The following is a 23425-nucleotide window of genomic DNA, read 5'->3' on the forward strand; positions in this document are numbered from 1 at the left end:
CCATCAGAGGCTCCATTGTTAAATGATCCTGAGTAAGAGCAGGGTTATACCAAACCCATGCCCCCCCCCAACACCCACACACAAAATGCACAAATATCCAGCAGGTTCACATTAACTAGAGTGTGTGGGTGAAACCAAGGACACATACAAGTAAAACATGAGCTCATGCCCCATGAGTGAGTGATGTTTTCATGCAGAAGCATATTTAAATCAAACCTGAATGCTAAAATCATATTAATAGCTAAACCAAAGTGACGTCAAAGGTTTTATTTAATAAGGAAGCCATATTTTCTGTGTGTGTGGGTCTCAGTGGGCATTGTGCTGACACCAACTTCCTATTTACTTTCATTCCTTTTTAAATCAACAGTCACACTAACACAAATGAATGATCATAATTTGGTTTAATTGTTTTAGTTGCGCTGAAATATAATCATTATTAATTAAACCAGCACAGATGGACATTTTTACCATTTGATTCATTTGTTTTTACCCAAGATGGCACAGTGTCTTAGAGGTTAGCACTGTCTCCAAGCACCTCCAAGACTGGAAGGTCAAATCTTGTCTGTGGCCCATATGTATGTGGGTTGGCACTCCTTCCAGGGTTTTCCTTGTTTACTTTGAAACTTGTGCCCTCAGTCCCTCCAATACCCTCACAATCCTATAATTAATAGTATAGACAAAGTGGCTTGCTAGATGTTTTGCACCTAAAATGCCTTGGGGATGTAGTTCTGATTCCTGTAAAGGTCCATATATTAAGATAAGTATCTAAAACTTAAAAAGGGAAATAAATAATAAGCAAGCAAAATACAATTAATCTGACCCCAGCCACTAGATGCAAGACCGGTACAGGATCGAACTGCCTGCTGCGTCAATGTGGGCTACATCGGTGGGTTTCAACCAAGTACTACCAAATAAATATAACAAAAAGTAGCATCTAAACAAACTAAATGGGAATTAACCAGATTAAACCCACTCTCACTCACTTGTCGTCTATACAGCTTTATCCTATATTCAGGGTCACGGGGTCTGGAGCCTATCCCAGAAGACTTATGGCATGAGGCAGGGTACACCCAGGACAGAGTGCTAATCAATCCCATATTCACACACTGAGTGCAGTTTGGGAACGGTAGTTAGCCTAATCTGCATGTCTTTGGACTGTAGAAGGAAACCGGAGGAAACCCATCAAGCTCAGGGACAACAAGCAAACTCCAAGCACACAGATACCGAGCTGGGAATCGAACCCTCGACCCAGGAGATGCAAGGCGACCGGGCTGATCGCTAATTCAATTCAATTTTATCTGTTTAGAAACCTTGAGAGGAACCGGACTCAACAGGGAACCCATCCTGATTTGGGTGATAAATAAGTCACCGAGCCGCCTCCAGATTAAATTGGCTATGAATATACCTATTGATTATACTAATGATTTTTGTGGGAAGTAATTAAGAAGCAGTCCCGGGAATCCATTTTCTCCACAGGTCTCATTTTATATACCGCAGCTCTCAATATCGACTCTCGGTATCGGTTCTGTATCGAGAGGACGATTAACCCGCAGTAAACCTCGCCTCACATCACCTCACCTCGACTCAAGGAGAGTGCAAAGGCTTAATCTTAATCACCAATAAAGGTGTGTGTGTGTGTGTGTGTGAGGAGGAGGCTGTGATAAAGATCTAGGCACCTCCAGGGTTCAATGCGATCAATGCACAGGAGCAAAGCAGAAGGGGTTGAGGCGCATCAAGCTACGTGCCAAACCACACGCTGTTTAAACAGGAAATGTCAAAGCGACAACCATGAGACTAAAAAGCCCTGTAGAGTCTGGTACAATAACTCCATGAGGCAGTGATGTGGTGAGGAGCCGAAAGCGTCGCCACTCCTTTCCTCTCCTCTCCAGCACACTGCACCGTGCGGCGTCTAACCGCCGACACACGCGAGCAGGCTATTGCTAAGATCGTTGCTAATGCTTCCTCTATTAGCACTTCTTCTTTTGTGTAACAAGGCGTGTCAGCTATTGTTTAAAAAAGGGGAAAATTTATATATATAACCCTGTGTCTACAGTGGGTGCGTGTTTTGACACAATATAGCCTGCAGCGTGTGTGTGTGTGTGTGTGTGTTGCGGGGTGGGGGGTGGTTTGTGTGCCTCTTATATATAGCTTCCGAAACTCTCCCTCTCTCTCTTTCTCTCTCCCCCTCACGCACAAACGCGCGCGCGCACACAAACACGCGCGCTGAAGTTGACGCCACATGGGATTTAGCTCAGAGGAGAACTCCTCCACATGAACTCCATCTAACGCATCCTCCTGGATTTATGTTGGAAAAAAAACTTTAACAGTCTGCGATCCCTTTTTTTTTCTCTCTTTTTCTTTTCTCAAGAGCTCTTTGTATACACCCAGGTACGTGTGTTTATTGTTCAGTATCTTTATTGTGCTTTATCTTTTATCAGATTGAATCAGAAAGTTGGAGTTTAGTTTCTCTGTGTGTGTGTATGTGCAGATTCTGGAGTTTCATAGAGAAAAACTCAAACTTAACATAAAGGTAGATCTGTATAGAGGAAGGAAACTTCTGATCATTACTAGATCTACACATAGAAAGCTCACTGCATGGGTCCTTTAATAAGCATAAGAATATTCAGAAGAAGAAGACAAGGATGCAGTTTTTTTCCCTCTCTGACCTGAAGCTGTTATACCACAATGTTGACTTTTACATAGGTAAAACAGCAATGGCAAACTAAAGACACTCCTGGGAGATCCTGGGAAAAGTAGTACAGATTAAAACGACTTCTACAGGTAAAAGACAAGAAGGACAAAGGCATGTCAGGAGAGTAAGAGAGCTTCTGAGACATCAGACGTAAAGACAGACTGATAGGGAGATTCAGAGCTTAGTTGATTTCTGAAACTGCAAATGTCAAAGAGATGAATGCTAAGAAACAGAAAAGGTACTTTAGAGAGCAGGATCTCAAACCGTATGCAGCCTGAGATTAAACGGTTTTCCCAGCTTCCCATTGTACAGATTAAATTTTACACATTGAATTAAATCTAAATTAGAAACGAAACATGGGCCATTATATTACCGTATTCCAGTCGTAAGCTTTTCCTTTAACTCCTGAACTTTCCACTCAGCCAGGTTCAAAGATAAAGCACAAAAAATAAACAATAATTATTCATGCTTTTTTAAGTTTTATAATAGTAATAATAATTATAACTAGATAGTAGTTGATAGAACTCTTTATCATGGTCATGAGAATAGGACTCTAAATAAATAATAATACTAATAATAAAAGCCGTCATATAACCCCTGGATATAATAACCCCATGGCTTCAGAGCGTTTGTCTGCCTGAAAAATGCTTTAAACATGTGTGCTCCACATGACTTTTATGATGGGAAATTGTTAATCAGTCCTTTGTAACATCAACAATAAAAAATGTTGCTTGGGGAACCAACAATCTGAAAATAAATAAATAAATAAAATCAGGGAATGCTACAAAACGAAAATCCTTGAGTTTCTTTTTCCCTCAAAAAAGTGATGACAGACAGGGGAGATGGTTCACTCAGGTTAAATATGTATTTTTAAAGCTTACATTTTGAATAGTTTAGCAGACTGTTATAGTGGATCCCAGTATCCTGATCCTACTGGAGATACAGTCCTGTTTTTCACATTTCAGCGGTTAGAGGAATTGAATTATGGAAGAGTTTTCTCACATGCCCTCCAGAAAATGTCCAAACAGATAAAATTTTACCCCAAATGCTGCCGTTTAACGACCCTGCTTCCTTATGAAATTTATGTGGAATGACAGTAAAGTATGTGCTGAATATAATAATATATAATGTGAGAGATAGTCATCAGTGCCATGGTAGCCCTTAAAGTTCGGAGGGTTTAAGCCAGTATTTGTTTTGCCGTTTTTTTTTTTTTGTAAATAAAAACATATATAGGGCCCAGTATTGTGCAGTATAGAGCGATATATCCTGATGACGTATCATTTTTTCAGCACAAAATAGGCAATATGTTGAGCTGAATTTCATTAATAAAAATTTTACTCAATTATGACTGAGCAAAAAAACAAACAAAAAAAAGGGTCACTTAGGCCAAAAAATAGCAAAGAAACACATGATCACATGTTTTTATTGTTGTTTTTGGTTGTTTCTATGACCAAAAAATTATAATATGCCCATTTCGAGAGCTCTACATTTTTGCCACATATTTCCCATATTCAGGGTGATGGTAAAAATGTACTTTTATGTTCTAAAAGTAATAATAACTTTTATTTTACCTGACATATCCAAAAATAATAAAACACTCAAAAATGTAATGATCAATTTATGTAATTATTAAAATATATATTATTATTATTGTTCTTGTTATTATTATTATTGTTCTTGCTTTAGTGTTATTATTATCATCAATAATAATAATAATAATAACAACTTTACTAAATGTATAAGCAAATCAGTTGGACTCAAAAGATGATTCTGTATTAAACATGATTGTGCTTTGCTCCAAAATCTGCCTGCCATTTAAAAAATAATAGTCCAGTCAATGCCCAAACCCAAACCACTGGATGCAGTGCCAGTCCCAAGCCTGGATACAATGGGAGGGTTGCACTAGAACGGGCATCCAGCATAAAATGTGTGCCAAGTCGTGTGCGGATCAGTCGGTCTGCTGTGGCGACCCCTCGACATGAGCATCCGAAAGACAACTCACAGCAAGTATATATATGTGTGTGTGTGTGTGTAAAAACATGCCACAACTGATGCATTTGGCATAAAGGAACATTGTTCAGGTTTTTACTTTTTGTCCCAGTTCTCTCGTAAGCCCTTTAGAAGAATTTTGAATCTGGGTTAATCTCAAAATTGGCTTGAGTGCAGAGTTTCAGAGTTAAGCTGAAAATTAGAGGTCAGGTGATGTCATCCCTAAAAGGGTGTGCGCGTGTGTCTGTCCGAAGTGTCACTCTGAAATCTTGTTATCGTCACTGTTTCATATTTAGCTCTCGTTGTCAATTTGATTCCCCAACTGTGCAGTTGTGGTGCTACTATACCTTAACAAGCCTTCACTCGCCTATTGCAACAAAACAGAAGGGAAAAGGTCATCCACTGACTACTTAAAAAAAATTAATGCATTTCTGATCTCCGCTATATACATTTGTATGCAATGTCCTAAATACTTTTTGCTTCTTAAACAAGTCTTCAACTTGTTACTGCAAGGATCGTGTCAGTAAACGAGATTTAAAGACATGTGTAAAGTACAACACAGTTATGTCAGTTTATGTTGATTTAGTTTTACTCCTATCATATTTGAACACATGACAACTTTATATGAGACTGAATAAAGACTATGATCTCTAGTGAACAAGCTAGTGATAACACACGAGAGGAACTTCTACTACTACAGATGAAGAAATCAAAAAGAAACCCGTCATTTTCTGGGTGGCACCCAGAATAGTAGGTGTTTGGAAATGATGTTCAGTATGAACAGAGTGTGAATAAGATACATGAGATTAGTGCAGGGCAACAGCTCTTAGGTGGAAATCTACAATATCAAGGACGAGATACAAATACAATTGAATAAAGGCCGTTTCTATTCTATTTTTCGGTCATACTATACTGTACATCTGTGTGAGAAACAAAACTTTGTTTAAATACAGGGATCTAGCCCTGAATATGAATATGTAATATGAATATGTATTTTTCTATAACACTGTTACTACTAGAGGTGGAAAGAGTAATGTAATTTGGTACACAACTACAAGTACTATTACTTCAGTGAAATTTTACTGAAGTACAAGTAAAGTTACTATTATAGTTATTATTACTACTATATCAAGTAGAATTAAAAAGTAGCTCATTAAATTTTACCCACGGGGGTGGGATGGGTCAGTGTCCACCTCTCGTCACTATAGGCTTATTTTAATAAGTTATTAATAAGTTATTATGCACCATATGCATGTTTCTTTAAGACTGTAAAATGCATTAAACTTTTTTTAAACCTAAATCATCAAATGAATTTGTTTTAAAGAGAGAAACGTTTGTAAGGATATAGATTTTCTTGAAACACATACAAGATGTTAAGCTCTAGTCACACACTTGTAGAGCCTTTTAAGCAACATTTAATGCCAGCATTTTATTTAACATGCACAAGCTTTAAGCATAGATACATAGCAGGTTAACACATACCTTACTGTAGATTACACTCTTCTGCTTCTTTATTACAGTTTACTGGGGACGAGCAATAAAGAAGCAGAAGAGCGTGGTCTATGTGCTAACCTGCCATGTACCATTAAGTTGGCAGAGTGGTTTCCTCTATTAAGTTTTTTTAAAGAATAGATTGGTTAAACTAATTTTTGGAAAGTCCCCCAGTCTTTCAACTCAGGAAACTGAAACTCTGCAAACAGTTTAGCACATGGTGTTGCAAACATACTATGAAATAAAACAGATCTGATCTTAATCATAGTTAATCTGTGACTGAATTGGGTTACCTTTTTCTTCTAGGTTTAAAATGACCTAACAGGGGTCAAAGCACAGTGACGAACATATCAGCAATTCTATTTGTTTTACTCTTTTTGTCCCGTTTTGTTTTGTTTTTTAACCCATGGAACAGATAAAAGGCATTATCATGATAGCATGTCTTGCTGTGATTGCGGCTAGGTTTTGAAATCGAAGGGAGAGAAGCACAAATGAGCTATCAGAGGACACGAGCTATTTGTTTGGGGCACATAATTGAGTAACAGGAACAACAGTGCATTGTGTAATTTAATGAATTATAATGTGAGGAGAAAGCCTGATTCATTTTAGAGCTCAGGTCGGCATCGCCAAACAGATTCATGTGAATGAGTATAAAAGACTCATTTTTCGCATTGCTAAGCCAATAATAGCCCGATTGCCGCAGAGGTCGAATGCACACTTCCTGGTCTTATGACAAACTGCAGATATTTCAAAAAATATTTGTGTCTTAAAATACATCTGTATTGTTGGCCTTTAGGACGGTCTGGATTGGGATGGTGGGAAAATGACCTTCTGTTGCAGAGACTCATTGCTTTTTCGACCCCTGGAGTAAGGCTGATCTTCCAGATGTGATTGTTCTGTCTGCAGGGTTTACTGACCTTCTCTTGAAGCCTCTGTTTCCCGACGTCAGTCTGTGAGAAAAAAAAAGGAAGAAGAAGGCTGAAAAACAAGAGTGTGGATTACATCTAATGCACAGTATAAGGAAGGAGGGTTGAAGCCTCTTCAGCCCTTCTGCTCAGACTGTCCTCGTCCTTGACCCTGGAGCTCCGTGGGCCAGCGATGAGTGCCACTGGGAGGTTGCAGTCCCACACCACACCCGCCGTAAAGCACCCGGCATGGATAGAGGTGAAAACGCCTTCTACATCAGCCTGGAGCTGCTGATTGCTTTGCTGTCCGTGGCTGGAAATGTGCTGGTGTGCTGGGCTGTCTGCCTCAACAGCAATCTCCAGAGCATCACCAATTACTTTGTGGTTTCCCTGGCGGCAGCGGATGTGGCCGTGGGCCTCCTCGCCATCCCCTTCGCCATCGTTATCAGCACAGGCTTTTGCAGTTATTTTCACGGCTGTCTGTTCATCGCATGCTTCGTCCTCGTGCTGACGCAGAGTTCCATCTTTAGCCTGCTGGCCATAGCAGTTGACCGCTACATCGCCATCAAGATCCCGCTCAGGTAACACCCTTGTTGCAAGCACATTGTTTTATAAACTCTTAACACAAGACAGGGAATCACAAAACAAAATTATTTTCTTGTTGTTGGCAGTAGGTCCGTTTTTACATTTTTTCACGTCTCTGACATCCATATAAACATCTGTCAGCATAAATCGTCTCCTACTTATTGACATGTCTGATTTGGTTATGGATTGGCACCCCATCCAGGGTGTACAGTATCCTGCCTCGTGCACTAAGTCTGCTAGGATAGGCTTTAGGCCCCCCAAGATCCCGTATGCAAGATAAAGCGGTATAGACTTTCTGACCTGGGGACACTGAAAAAGTTTGACTGAAGCAAAATGAGCTCTGGAGCAGAGATAGATTAAAAGTCAGCTAAAATGCTGCATTTTCTTAGGCAATGTAGATCAAAGAGATGTAGAATGGTGGTGTTTGAAAGCTACTGAAAGTTTTTGAAACAGAGAGTGTGCTTTCTGTCTCTGTAAACAGTGCATTTGCATTACATGCATAATTGATTCATGAAGGCTGATATTGCATTTTTCTATGATACACATAGACATGTTTTTGCACCACGAGTATCGTTACCACCCTAGCTGCCAGTCAAAGAGAATGCAAGGAAATTAAAGGACAATATTATAAGATAATATTTAATCTGTCTGGCCACATCCAGCCAAACTCTTGAAAACCCACTGGCCGGTGCATAAGGGTACAGAATGCACTAAAGCATATTTTAAAACTTTTTTAAGGCAATGAAATGGAATGTTCTGTAATGGCCAAGTCAAACAACTGGCCTGCATCCAACTGAGCATGCATTTCCCTTTCTGATGGCAAAACACCAAAACAACAAGCAGGAACTGAAGACAGCTGCAGTAAAGGCCTGGCAAAGTAGCACCATGGAAAAAGCTCAGTGTCTGGTGATATATATGGTTCCAAACTGCAAAAGATTTACAAATTATCATTTTATTTTCCTCCTCGATGGGACCAGCCATACAGCAACCGTACAACGACCTATGAAAAAGCGTTGTAGTTTCTGCACTGCGCAATGATTCGACATATCTGAATAAACTGTACAAGAAAGCTTAAATAATCATTGCTTTGTCAATGTCCAGGGTTTTATGGTCGTACCTGTATATGCGGTATCACTTGAATGCATGCGTAGTTTTTTATATTTATTTGATTATATTTGAATTATTGTATACGGATATATAATTTTAGAATATGTGAAAGTAAGGTGCTATGCAAATGATATGTGTTTATTCTGAACCATGTCTACATCAAATGACACAAAGGTCTTGTTTTGTTTTGAAAACTACTTTAGGTCATTAGGTTTATTTATTTATTTGTTTATTTATTTTATCATTTTTTTAATATGATAGAACAATGCTTTAAATTAAATTTTAAATATTAAAATTTGAATTACTTTTTTATGGTAATAATCTAATTTCGATATCATTTATCATAATGTATGATTATTGTGGTGTAAAAATCTGTGTACAATGTAGTAAAGAAAAAATGCTTATAGACATAGCTTATAGAAGAGATTAATACAGTAATAGCATAGTTATTGCGCTAGCATTTCTGTGTGTGTTTAAATAAACTAAGACTAACTCCATATTATCTCCTTATTGAAAATAGCTGATAGAGCATAACGAACAAATTGTAGCTCTGATTAGTGACTGCATTTCCTTTTCAAATGCAAACACATCAGCAAGATAATATTGAGATAGTACATCCTGTGGACAAAGGTTTTGCTCTCCTCTGTCAGTCTGCTACTTTAGTCACACTCACTAAAGCGGGCAGATTTTGTTGCTTCTAAAGGCTAGAGTCTTCTTCCTACAGGGGTTCTGATATAAGGTTCTAAATAGAGGCTTTAAGGATTTACAGCAAAGGGCACATTTCCTGGAAAAAAAAAACTGAAAGAACTGAGAATTTGAAGAACTGCCTGCCACCTAACACACAGTATGATTGCAGATCAATTCCTGCTCTCTGTTCCACCCAAATGAGGATGGGTTCAGTGTTGAGTCTGGTTCCTTTCAAGGTTTCTTCCTACTGCCATCTCAGGGAGTTTTTCCTTGCCACTGTCGCCCTCGGCTTGCTCATCAGGGACTATCTGACCAGTTTGATTCATACACATTTACATTCCATACAAACTTGAATAACTCTTTTGACTGTGTAAAGCTGCTTTGTGATAATGACACTTGTTAAAAGCGCTATACAAATAAAATTGAATTGAATTGAATAGAAGAATCTGTCTGAAGAATGCTATATTTATCCATCCTGTTCTGAACATGTCCTGAACGTTGCAGGATTTCAGAAGCCTGACACAAATATTTCCCGAGCTGAAAGCCGGATAAAGTGATCTTGAGGTAAACCAGATTCTCATGTTCTAATCTGAGATATGAGATAATCAGGGTTGAGTTGTTCCTGTGTGTGAGGAGAAATTCCATGCGGTTCAGGTGTCCAGGTCAAGCGTTAGTGCTGCAGGAGGTGTTGATTAGGTGATGTTCTGCCAGTTCTCAGGGTCTGAGCTCTCTTGAATGTGTGAGTATGTCAGTTTAAATGAACCTCTGTGCTGCTCTCCTCTGGGAAGCAGATCTCAGAGTCTCCTTCGAGGATCTAGATTATGTGAGAAACTGCCAGCAGAGGCCATTTGGGAGAAGATCTATGCAGCACAGCTGGTTGTTGTACGCACTGGTCAGAACAAAAGGTCCCTGCAACACCGGCGCAATTCTTATCAACCGTCTCTCGTCGTATATAAACAGCAGTATGTTACTGACAACCCCGGATTAGCGCGTGTAGCTTCACTGCCGCACAGTAACACCTCGTTGCTGTCTTCGGTTTGTCAGTAGGACAGACTTCTCCAAACTCCTACGTTGTGTTTTGCACTCTTCGGTCAACAAATGAAGCAGCACAAACCATCCTGTTATCTGGTGAATTGCATATAAATGCTGTGAAGTCTGTAGTGCAAATAATTTCCGTCAATAATAAATAATTATTGTAACACTGTTTATGTATGTTGTAAATATTGATTTATTACATACAGAAAAGTGGTATCTGAATATATTCTGCCTATATTATTTGTATAACACACTCCTGTATTATAGACCTTATGATAATTTATAATTATTTTTAAAATACACTGAGAAAGTATATAATAGTGAATTAAAATAAAAATATATGATCATTTAAAAGGTTATAGATAGATAGATAGATAGATAGATTCGTTAAGAAAATGGGCTCCTTGCTTACTTTTCTTAGTAGTCAAGCGTGCTTAGATTTCTAGACTGTTCATCTGTAATATATGATATACCTGAACTCCAAAATAAATGATTTGTTTTCTGACTGTGTGTGTGTGTGTGTGTGTGTGTTCCAGATACAACAGCCTGGTAACTAATCAGAAAGCTAAAGCCATCATTTGTCTGTGCTGGATCTTTTCTTTCATCATTGGACTAACTCCGATGCTTGGCTGGCACATGCCCATCACCAACACCACCAACAGCACGTGTCCCCCGGGCCTGATTGAGTGTCTGTTCGAGAGTGTGGTCACGATGGACTACATGGTATACTTCAACTTCTTTGTCTGTGTCCTTCCGCCATTGGTGATCATGTTGGTCATCTATGTTCGGATATTCATGGCGGCTCGCCGCCAGCTGAGGCAGATGGAGCACAAGACATCGTACAGCCACAGCGAGGGATCGTCATCAACTTCGGCAACTCGCTCGACACTGCAGAAAGAAGTCCATGCCGCAAAGTCTCTAGCCATTATTGTTGGACTGTTCGCTATCTGCTGGCTTCCTCTGCACATCATCAACTGCTTCACGCTTTTTTGTCCAAAATGTCCCCGCCCACCGATCTGGATCATGTACGTCGCCATTATTCTCTCACACGCGAACTCGCTGCTGAACCCCTTTATTTATGCTTACCGAATCCGAGACTTCAGGTTGACATTTCGAAGGATTATACAGCAGTATGTCTTCAGGCGGCATGACAGGCTGACCAAAAGCAACACCTCTACCAGGATTAGCGTCATTGAGCCATCTCTTGGCAGCATGACTAACGGCAAAGTGCCACTTCGAAATCCTAGGAAAGATCTTCAGTTTGTAAAGGAACTCGATTGCACAGAAAGAGACTGGAGCTCAAGATCAGATTCTGAGTCCAGCATTCCCGCTGCACTTCCCGATCAAATCAGCAACGAAATTCCTTCGGAAATCATGCTGGTGAAGGACTGCTGCGTTATCAGTAATGTCAATCTGAGTTCCATATCCACAAGGACAAACCATGTAGGGGAGCTCACAGAGGTCTCATGAAGCATGACATTAGCCAAGTTAAAACAAACATATAGCCTTGTGTGATCTACACATCTGAGGCCTGATTCTCAGTACTGTATGGAGCCAGATAAGCATTGTGTTGTTTGTACCTACATTTGTGTGGGAACCGGATGAACATGGCTATTAAATTGCGGCACGTCTCACGTGTCAGGTTTATCAGATGGAATTTACAACATCTCTCGCGATTACAAGTAGTTTTTAGAGGTTTTTAGTTCTGTAACAGGAGCTATGCTCCAATGAATCTATTCAAAAAGCCCACAGTTATTGGCAAACACGTAGTCTGTTTATTTAATCATGACAGTTTGGGAATTTGGACGTCATGGATGTTGACTGGGGTTCTTAATAAGAAGGGAACAACCCGTAAGTTCTTGAAGAGTCATAACCTATGCTACCTCTAGCAAGTGACAAACCAACACAATAATAATTCCTTTCTGTACATATGTAGCATAGAGCTGTGATTCCAATAACTTTGACAAGCAATATTTAAGTTATGGTTTCATCTACTGCTTTGACATTGTGTGCATCAGTTGCTCAGTGGTAAGCATTTAGTCTCTGATGTAGAAGTTCCTGTTTCAATTCCCAGCCAATGCCCCAAATCCTGCCACTGGATGCAGGGCATCCTTAGCGCTCATACAAAACCCAGATTAAAATATCTATGCTAAAACAAATGTGCTGATTGGATGGTCTACTGTAGCAGTCCCTTATTGGAACTGCCAAAAAAGGACATTTTATGATAGGTATGATGCTAACGTGACAGCATGAAACAGTTGGTACTAGCGGTCGCTCTGACCAGTCCAGTGGTGTGTGTTTGGGGGGGGTGATGTTTCTTCACTTCCCCATGCATAAACCGTAGTTCCGTTCTACAACTAGGTCCCATTTACTGTTTGACTTGCAAAACTGAAGAAAAAACTTACATCAAACATACTGCTATAGCACATACATCTATTTATGTAAACCCACAAGCGACTTGTCACTTGCTAGTGTGATTAGGTAAGGCATAAGAAACATTACCGCGAATGTGTACAAAGCATGGTGGTGTAGCCACAAGCAGCAATAGGGGAGGATGTTTTAGGTGGAGGGTGGCGCTGCAGGTGACGTATTTCTCTCAAAAGTTTATTTTTACTGGTGTGTATGCGCTGTTACCATTTTGGGAGGTGTTGTAAGGTATAATGAGGAAAGTTGCATTCAAAAAAATAATAAAAAACCATGAAGTGGTTCATAGCAATGTCATTCTGGCATGTAAAATTGCACTCTGTTGACTATCAGTATAATAGCTAGTACAATACAGTACATGGATGGACGGATATACACACATTTTGTGTGTAACAAAGCTTGGTGTTGCCACAATCTTGTCAAGGCTTCTATGAAGTTTCTGAAGTTTCCTCTACAAACCGACACTACTGACTGTGAAACCTTTTTTTTTTTTGGGGTGGTTCTGAACTTCACCAAATAATAATAATAAAAAAATTGATTTCATTACAGTGTGTAAAGATCTCATATTTAATTTAAATTCAAATTTTATTTGTCACATACAAAGTCATACATAATGCTTTAGTTCAATTCAATGCTTTAGTTGTTTAATTCAACGAACTTGCATTCTTACTGTAAATCTACTGATGCTGTAACTTGCAATGACTAGAAAATTTTATGTTCAACTAAAAATAAGTGAAAAAAGTTAATGAGTTATCTATTTTAGAAAATTTAGGGTTTAGCAACAAACATTTCTGTCACGTACAATTCGTTGTATGAGCGATCATTTGTTGTATGAGCGATCATTGTAAAAAAAATACTTTTTGACTTTTTTTCTTAAAAATGTATTTAAGGAACTGTATTATTGTATTTTATAACACGGCGCTGTTAAATTTTTTTGGATTGGTCAGAAGTTGATGACTGATGACAGTCATGCAGGAGCAAATCTCAGGTTTATAATAATGGGTTTATTCTAGTAGGTTACCAGAGCTGTGGTTTCTATGGTAACAGCATTTTCAGAAAAAACGTGTGTGGCAGGTGCTCCGCGTCATCTAAGCACAGTTACAAATGTGTTGTTATTTAACATTTATTTACCAGTTATAAGAAGAACTTTACTTACTTGCATAAGAGAGAGAGAGAGAGAGAGAGAGAGAGAGAGGTGGGGGTTTTGGGCGGGGGGGTTTGGGGATGGGGTTATGGGGTTGGTTGTTGGCTGGAAATAACTGTTTGTAACTTAAGGGATATAGGGAATGTTCCAGGGGAGTAAATGTACAGCATAAGATGACTAAAACATTTTACCACATGCTGTTATGGAAAATACCCAACACTGAGGTAGTAACATTCATCACACGGCTGTCACTCAACACCGCTGTTACAACAGCACCGCACACATCATGCTTTTGTGTGAGTCTACCATATGTTTGTAACATCGCTTACATTGTGGTAACTACTTATTTCTGCCTATGTTGTATAACGTGTCTGTGTTTTTTCTGTCAGGAGTTATCCCCAGCTCTCAGTTTATTCACTTAAACCTTTTTTAATAACCTTGTAATTAACAATGAACAAGAATGCGGTTATGCTGAAAATCAGCCCGTAGTACACCAGTGCATTTGCAAATGTGACACTGCTTTTATACATAGCTTATTATTAAGTCACTTTGAGAAACGTTCTTAGCTAGGATAAAATTCAGTTTATTTTGCTCTATGAAAGGAAACAGATCTGGAAGGTACACTCACTAATAGCCTGTTGGCTAGCTAGCTTCCAATGATTTGTACGTTGCTCTTAAGTAAAGTTGTTTTCAGTAAATTGATCTTTTATTTATTAACTATTTGTCATGTCTACCAGTCGCTAACACTGCTGGAGTAGCATAGTGTGGGACTGCCAAGAGCCAAGAGGAGTGATCCAAAAGGTAAAAACAAGTGTGGTCGTAGTAAATATATGAATTCTTGGAATGTTGCTAATCCAGGCAGATTAGTGGACCAGAGCTAAATGTTGTACAATGAATGACATGCTAGTGCAGGTGATAAGTGCACCAGAAGCTGATCCAGCAGCTTCGAGGTCTCACAGCTACAGTTGTAACAGGGGTTACTGTATGTTAAAAATAGCCATCAAAGGGCATCTGTTATGCAAAATGTGAATAATGTGAATATAGAATATGTATGTAAAAACACTAGACAGACCAGTTTTCAGATGGAAACAAAAAACCTAATGTACGCTCCTGGGATTTGCATAAAAATAGAAAGGAGCGAGTGTGACAAATATTGACTATCCTATTACTCTTTACTGCTCTTTATAGAAGTTTGTTTTATGCAGAAATGTTTCTGAAGATTATTTCAACATTAAATAATACATTAACAGATGTACTTAGGGTAGGGTCTGAGACCGAATTGAACTTATACAAATAGTAAAATATAGGACCTTTTCATTTGTGAATGTGTAAAATAAGTGAATTTGTGAATGTGTTTGTAAGTGCCCCCCTGTGATAGATTGGAGTTCCATTCATTGTAAATTCCCCACCTAGCAGAACAGAGATTCTGGATTTACCGACTACGAATAAATGGATGAATTTTAATTAGCCTAAAAAAAGGATTTTATTGCTTCTTCATGATCTTACTGGAGATCTGACTGAAAAAATACTACTGTAGACGTACTGTTTTTTCCACTTGGGTGTTTAACTGAGCAGTTCCTCCATTGCCGCCGACCTTTATCTGAGAAATGTACTAAATAACAATGACAAAGGTCTTCAGTCAGATAGACATTGATCCTAACTGCATTAAAAGACATTTAGTAAACTGTAGCTCATAAATAGTGTATTAATAAATGACAGCTTGATACTGTAAAAATAAGTATTATGCACTATTATGCTCACACACACACACACACACACAGGGGTGACGATTGTGTTTAGATAGCAGCGACTGACGCCAGCGGTTCATTCTAATGCGGTACAAATCAGATGTACAGGGACGTGATGGTGCCTTTTATTGTGCCATTAGCTCCCCTTTGGCCTCATTATGAGACCGTGGTGGGAAAGAGACGTGCGTTAAAACTGTCCGCTTCATAAAATGCATTGCCTTTGCTACAGGTGAAATAAAAACATCTTTTGGAAGATGAACTATACAGACAGTTTACAGCAAACAGGTAGAATGGACGAGTTTTTGTTTTATCGCTCTGGTGATCTAGTGGCTGATAGACTGCTAAGGCTTTTTATATATACTCAGATTCTGGGTGCCTGCCAACGGAAAATAGGTCATGTTGACTGATTCACTTGCTGATTTATTTACAGATTTGCTCACCAATTTATCCACCAAACTGATTCATTTACTGATTAATTTACTGATTTGTTTCTGCAGTTTATTGACCAGTTTGTTGAACAAGTCACTCACTGGTGGCCCTATATAACTAAATTCACTGACTCCTCCATGTATTGGTAATGTTCACCAATACATTCACTTATTCATTTCACAAATTTCTCATTAAATAATTTATTTGTGCACGAATTCCTTCACCAATTTGTTTACCAAATCATCCCATTTCATGAATTCATTTATTGCATTATTTACCCACTTGTTCGATAAGTTACTGATTTATTCACCAACACCTACCCAAGTCTTTTACCAGTTTATTTCAACAAAATTTACTGATTCATCTGTCATCCTGACCACATCTTTAACATTATCGAAGATTTTTAGCTTTTGTTTTATGCTGTGTCCTCATTTGGACTTCTTAAGTCCAACATTTCAGTCTTCTTAAGTATCCAGCAACCTTTTGCTCTCCGAATCAGTGAATATTTCACCCTTTGTGCAGTCACACCCTATAATCCAACACTAAATCTTTCCGGGTTTTGCTGCCATTTAAAGACATTTTATTGTCATGCCAATAATGCCCTTTATATGAACTCTATGAGAAATACTAAGCATGAATTATTGCATTTTTCCCCTGGTAAATTAGATTAGATTCTTAAGATGGATCTGCTTTGCTCTTATGTAAATGTGCACGGGCACGAACGTCAGTGTCTCTGTAAATGTTGCAGATTTCTCTAAGTGAACTGGAAAATTGTATTACAGTCATAGTACTCCTATATAGTCTCACTCATTTTCCTGAGGAATAAAAGGGAATTAGAAAAGAGCTTTTCTATCCCAGTACATAATTTTTCGCTAATCATTTCTTGTTTGTAGAGATTTGGTTAATACATTAGACCGAGTCACTTTAGTAAGTTGATACATCGTTCTGCTTTGAGGGGAAAAAAAAGCATTTGTACAGACTTTGCATTTGATCAGCAGGATAAAGACGATATTCCCAGGAATGCTCCATAATTAATGCTCTGTAGCTAAACAGTGCAATGCAGAAGTTAGAATTGCTGCTTGCATATTATAGCAGTGTTTGCACGTATAGCAGTGTTTGCACGTATAGCAGTGTTTGCACTTGTAGCAGTGTTTGCACTTGAAGCAGTGTTTGCACTTGTAGCAGTGTTTGCACGTATAGCAGTGTTTGCACTTGTAGCAGTGTTTGCACTTGTAGCAGTGTTTGCACTTGTAGCAGTGTTTGCACGTATAGCAGTGTTTGCACTTGTAGCAGTGTTTGCACTTGTAGCAGTGTTTGCACGTATAGCAGTGTTTGGTAACGAGTCTGGCAAAGAGGAATTTCACACGCGTGTGATGACACAACTTGTGACACAACGCAATTTGGAACTTTTAATATGTTTCCCACAAGTGTTATTTTAGGGGGGATTAGCATAGTAATAAACAACTTTTAAGTAATCCTTAGATTATAGACATATATTCCTAGTGTCTGCCACTATAACGTTGTTGTGTCAATATGCAGTACTGGCAATTTGGTTTGCTTGTATTGTTCTGGCACATACAGTATTACTCCAGTTTATCAGTGCTTGAGTGTCTCTGTTTTGTCCTAGACGATGTCTCATGCACATCTCTGCTAATAATTATGTATTGGAACCGTCCTTAGCCATTTTTTTGACTTGATCTTTGACACAGGAAATGGCAACAGACACCATGTTCACACAAATGTTTACTTCTTTTTCTGCAGACTTTGCACAACTCTGTTCTGGTGCTTGGTACGGCATCTGTTTTTGCATGTTTTATGTGACACATACACTTTTAACTTTGGGTGTGGGATTCTCATAGACCTCTCATTCAGATTTTGTTTTGATGACTCTAATTATTAGATGTTAGACTGTTTCTGCAGTGAAGATGGGCAAGCTGTAAATAGCTATGAGATATTGCAAGCTCCATCTCCAACCCTCTCACTCACTCATTCTCTGTACCGCTTAGGTCTGGAGCCTATCCCTGGGGACATGAGGCACAAGGGAGAACACAACCTGGACCGGGTGTCGGTCTATTGCAGGGCACAAGCACACACATATCCACACACTCACCCACCCACTATGAGCAACCTGGAATCTGCATAGTTGTAGACAGTGGAAACTTAAAGGAAACCCATCAAGCATGGGGAGAACATGCAAACTCCATGAATACAAACCCGAAGGCAGGACTCAAACCCTTGACCCTGGATGTGCTAATCATTATGCCACCAAACACTAACCTATTGCTATATCTGGTTGCATAAGTAACAAAGAAACAAAACTGCACCATTAACACCCTTGTGTTTAATTGTTAGTAATTGAGGTTGGCAAATTAAGTGTCTTTTTAGGATTTTGATTAAGCTTCTTTGCTTTTGTTTGTATTTTTTTCAGGTGCTTTTTTTTTTTTGGACAACAAGCATGCCCACTGTGTGACCAGTCATATCTTCATATCAGACCGTCTCCAATTTTGATCTACTGTGCAAGCTCAGTCAAGATGGAGACTTTCAATTTGACCAGAAACAGGCTGTGAAATCTCACACAGTGGAAGTAAATGACACCACGTTGTTCACTAATGCATACAGTCATTGCCTTCAGTACTCCATCTTACCTTTAACAACAAACTAGCACAAACCAATGAGATGATTCAGGTGTAATTTGGCCATAAATGTGGTTCAGCGTGATGTTGCGGGTTGTAAATCATACAGATGCGGCACAGATACACAGAAGGTATTTCATCTTGTTTACCTAATTATTATATTTCTATCACTGAGGAGTAACTTTGTGGTGGTGGTGATGGTGGTAAATATCAAGGTTATTTAATTCAAGAGTTATGTAAATTTATGAGACATTAAAAAAGCTATCTGTCCTTATCTAGTGAGATAGTTGGTAGTGATAATGTACTGACTGACATTTTCTAAATACAAGCTCATGAGAATGATTATGATATTAAGTTGAGAAAGATGACCTTGTTAGACAGCTGTAATGTAGAAACTGTTTCCTCTTATTTTAAGAGCTCGGTACAGACTGAATTTTATGATGCTGTCCTTAATCATGGGTTTTATTTCCTTGAGATAATAACAAGAACAGACATTAGGTTATCCGCAGTGGTCACGATGGTATGTTCTCATGTAAATCTAAATTAGACAAACAGTTATAGTGAAGATTATCTCTGATCTATAATTAGGCTCTGTGCAAAGATTTTTGGCATTACTACTTGCACATTCGAAACACTCCAGCTGTTTATATCTTCTTCTTCTTTTTCCAGGAGGCTTGGAGCAACCTTGGAGCATCACAAACACTAGCTCTAGTTTAACTTCCAATTTTGTCAACTTAGGGTTCTGTTATGAGAAAGACCAAAAAAAAAAAAAAAGCTCAGTGACTGAAACTATACTTAAATGATTTAATCTCCTTGCTCCTCTGCTCTCAGTGGTGTTAATATCAGGACTCTGAAATACTGTATGTGTGTGACGTTACAGTTAGTGACATTTCTTCAATAAAACATCTGCAACAAGAAGAATCACTGCTTTTTCTGGACCTCCACCCTGTAAACAGGAAGATCATCACATGTTGTGGACTACAACTATTCATCAGAGGCATTTGACTCATCTGTGGGATTACCTGTATGTCATGTATGTAAATAGTATGATACTGTGCAAATGTTTTAGGCACATCCAAATAAACTATACCTTAAAATAAAAAAGGAAAGTTTGTGCTAAAAACACAGGGTGCCTTTATTTATATAATTTTGAAAATTGTTAATTAATACTTAAGACATTTGAGTTATGATATGGAATTATATGGTCAACTTTTGCTTTGAAGACAGCTTTGCACACCCAGAGGTGTTGAGTACTTGTTGGATCTCAGTTGGATTTAGAGATTGTGGATTTCATCTGATGCAGCACTTCATCACTCTTAGACGAATAGCTCTTACATAATCTAGAGATGTGTTTGGGGGTCATTGTCTTGTTGAAAAACAAATGATGGGATGGCATGTCATGTCATTGCAAAATGCTGTGGTAGCCATGCTGATTAAGTGTGCTCTCAATTTTGACTAAGTCACCCAACAGTGTCAACAACACAGCATCCCCACTCCATCATACCTCCTCTTTAATGTTTCATGGTGGAAACCACAAATTCATTTCTATTTGTAACAAAGACATTGAGGTTTGAACGAAAAAATCTTAAATTTGGACACATCAGACAAAAAGGGCAGTTTTTCACTAATCTAATGTCCATTGCTTGTGTTTCTTGGCCCAAGCAAGCCTCTTCCGTTTCTGCGTATTTTCTGAAGTAATGGTTTCTTCGCTGCAATTTGACCACAAAGGCTTGACTCATGCAGTCTCCTCGAAACAGTGCATTTTGAAATATGTCTGCTACTTGAGCTCAGAGACCTTTTTATTTATGTGGCCTCTAATCTAAGGTGCTGTAAATCGGCAGTTTCTACAGCTGGACAATTTATCCTCTGCAGCAGAGGTAGCACTTGGTCCTCCTTTCCTGGGACAATATTCAGCCAGTTTTATCATTGTGTTCGATGGTCTTGTTGACTGACTAGATTAGAATAGATTTAATAGAATAAAGTTCTTCAATTTTTTCAGATTGACTGACCTTCATTTCTGAAAGTAATGATGGACTGTCTTTTCTCATTGCTTAACTGTTTCTTGCCATAATATGGATTTGTATATTAGTTCTAGTAGCACTATTATGGCTATTGACTCTGTACCCACCCTTGACCAGTTAATCAGGAGCTGATGATTAGCAGCACCTGGCTGCAAGGGGTAAGGGGGTACTTAGCATTGCATCCACATTTTTTTTCCTTTTGGCTTTTTTTTTTGTTAAATATTCTTACAAATGAAATATGGCATTAGGTGATTAAGTAACAACAACATTAAGATCAACTGTTCTGGAGTAGTTCTTGCAAGAACAGTATTGTAAAGTGCATTTGCAAAGCCCACCAAGCACCTAGAAAAGCAAGACCAAAGCTTATCTCTACAGAAAAGAAGTTCATTTAGTGTTAATAGCTTCCAAAATTACCAATTAACAGCATATCAGATTGGAAGGCTTTACAGAGCATAAGTAGCAGACACATCTCAATATTAACTGTTCAAAGGAGATTATTGCATATTTTAGATGCCTTCATCATTGTTTTACGGTGTAGAAATAAACGGTGTGTGTGTGTCTGTGTGTGTGTGTGTTTGTGTGCATGTGTACAATGTTATAACATTTATTTCCATTCAGATTCATTTTCATCTTGCTGCAAAATCTTGTACTGATGATGGGAGAGTCGGAGCATTGCGTAAAGTCTTTTTTCAATACATCCCAATGATTCTCAATGAGGTTAAGGTCAGGAAAGCCATCTATTGACAGAAAACCCTATTAATTATATTCAGGAAGTCAATGCTTTCATGGAGAAGCAAAAACGTACAGCTCAATATACTAACAGTATATAAGAACCTTTCTAGTTAAACAGACTTTGCATATGACTATGAAAAAATCTCCTTACACTTAGCAGAATTGCCAAGTGATCTTGGGTGTAAGGAAATGAATGAATGAATAAATTCAAACTAACAAAAAAACTGTAAATCCAACCTTCAACTTTAACCAATGCAAACCTGATTTTGGTCAAATATATCCCAACATTTTATAAACAGGAGTTTATATACATTTCTAATGCACCATGCACTTTTGTTAAACAACATTAGGCATTGATGTTAAACCTTGATTTAATTCAACAAACAAGGATTAAGAATTTGTAAACATAATATAGTTATGGGGATAATCAGCAGAACTGGCAACCCTGATGGATTTTTTTTTTATCGTTCATTTTTGTGAAAAAAGTTATAAGAGAAAAAAAAGAAGAAGGTGCGTGTGTGCACGTTAAAAAAGGTGGAATGCATAAAGACTGAGTTTTCAATCCTCACTGTTGTTGGAATGTTATTGGACTGTGACAGCCCCAGTCCTTTAATAAGACAGATATCGTGTTCAAGGAGCTCATGCTGTGATCTGAATTCCCTCCACTGATGTCTTTATTGTGGTGTGAGTCCAAGGCAGGGAACGTCACACATCAGTGTTTACTGACAACTGCTGAAATGAGACTCTGAGACGTCCCTAAGATTTACAGCAACATCGACTGACTTGTGTTCGTCTCTCTAGCTGAGCACAGAACAGGAAATTCGTAAATTTAAAGTTTAGTTAAAGTTACACTTTCTCAAGGTCGGTATTAAGATATGTGTTGAACAAACTCACCTGATGTGTTCTGATGGCCAATGAAGCGTTTAAACACAACACACATCACAGGTGCAATGTTTAAAACACTTATCATCCATTTCGACTTTAGCCAATCAGAGGTTTTGTGCCTGAAGTCTGCTTTTGAAGACGTTTGTCACCAAAAAGCTTTTCTATAAACCAGCATAAGAAATCTTTACATTTTGAAATTAATGACAGTAATAATCTCAGCAACATCATAAAAATAGCAATGATAGTGTACAATGTACTGTATTTATGTTCCTTGGTGAAGTAGTGGCCAGCATGTCCTGCTTTCACCATGGTGGCTCAGGTTCGAGTTCTGATCAAGGAACCAACCCCACTGAGGCACAGAGGGACTGCACGACCCAGTGCACTTCTAGTACCAGTCTCTACCAAACTCCAATTAAGCTCTACCTATAAGAAACCTGACAAAAAATGTGCAGTGTATTTACACATAAGGTTTAAAATTGAACTTTATCATCAATCACATCATCATACTACACAAACACAAACATCCTTCTATAATGCAGCTTGAAGTTCGGGAAGTGAAGCCATTTGGTAGATCCTGGGAGTCACAGCTTAGAGAAAGTCATGATGCTAAACCATTCTAACGGAAAAAATCAAGATCCTAGTTGTCCAAGTGTCTATAGCAAGGTTCCAGTGTCGAGGCGCGCTGTCAAGTTCTGTGACATGAGAACTCAGGGACAGGTTATAAGGATCTATGCGCACAAGGTTTAATAAACAGAACACCAGGGTCACAAAAGGCAGGAACGATACCAGGAAATGCACAGCGAACAAACGTCAATTTAGAGGCCAGGACAGGCCAAGGTCAAAAGCAACAAAAGGCAGGCGCAATACCAAAACAAAGGGGCAAGGTTAGGGCAAAACAAGGTACAAATTGACTATGCA

General features: G+C 38.6%; 1 protein-coding gene across 2 annotated transcripts; it reads left to right on the forward strand.

Annotated features, from left to right (window-relative positions):
* The first annotated feature begins 2108 nt into the window (after window positions 1–2108).
* Window positions 2109–13639, forward strand: adora2ab (adenosine A2a receptor b). 2 transcript variants are annotated; one of them, XM_053479100.1, is made up of 3 exons: window positions 2109–2388; window positions 6969–7658; window positions 11028–13639. In XM_053479100.1, exons 2-3 carry the CDS (start codon window positions 7327–7329, stop codon window positions 11959–11961), a joined length of 1266 nt encoding a protein of 421 aa, XP_053335075.1. In that variant the 5' UTR covers window positions 2109–2388; window positions 6969–7326; the 3' UTR covers window positions 11962–13639. The 2 variants fall into 2 exon arrangements, with proteins under 2 accessions (XP_053335075.1, XP_053335076.1); XM_053479101.1 differs by having other exon boundaries at window positions 7079–7658.
* The last annotated feature ends 9786 nt before the right edge of the window (window positions 13640–23425 follow it).

The sequence above is a fragment of the Clarias gariepinus genome, chromosome 19 (genome assembly GCF_024256425.1).
Source record: "Clarias gariepinus isolate MV-2021 ecotype Netherlands chromosome 19, CGAR_prim_01v2, whole genome shotgun sequence".
In the NCBI taxonomy this organism is placed as follows: domain Eukaryota; kingdom Metazoa; phylum Chordata; class Actinopteri; order Siluriformes; family Clariidae; genus Clarias; species Clarias gariepinus.

Bases quoted from the DNA above. Each gene is read 5' to 3' on its own strand.
- adora2ab (XM_053479100.1), top strand. From the start codon at position 7,327: ATGGATAGAGGTGAAAACGCCTTCTACATCAGCCTGGAGCTGCTGATT. The intron at 7,659-11,027 runs GTAACACCCTTG...TGTGTGTTCCAG, and splicing joins GCCATCAAGATCCCGCTCAG to ATACAACAGCCTGGTAACTA.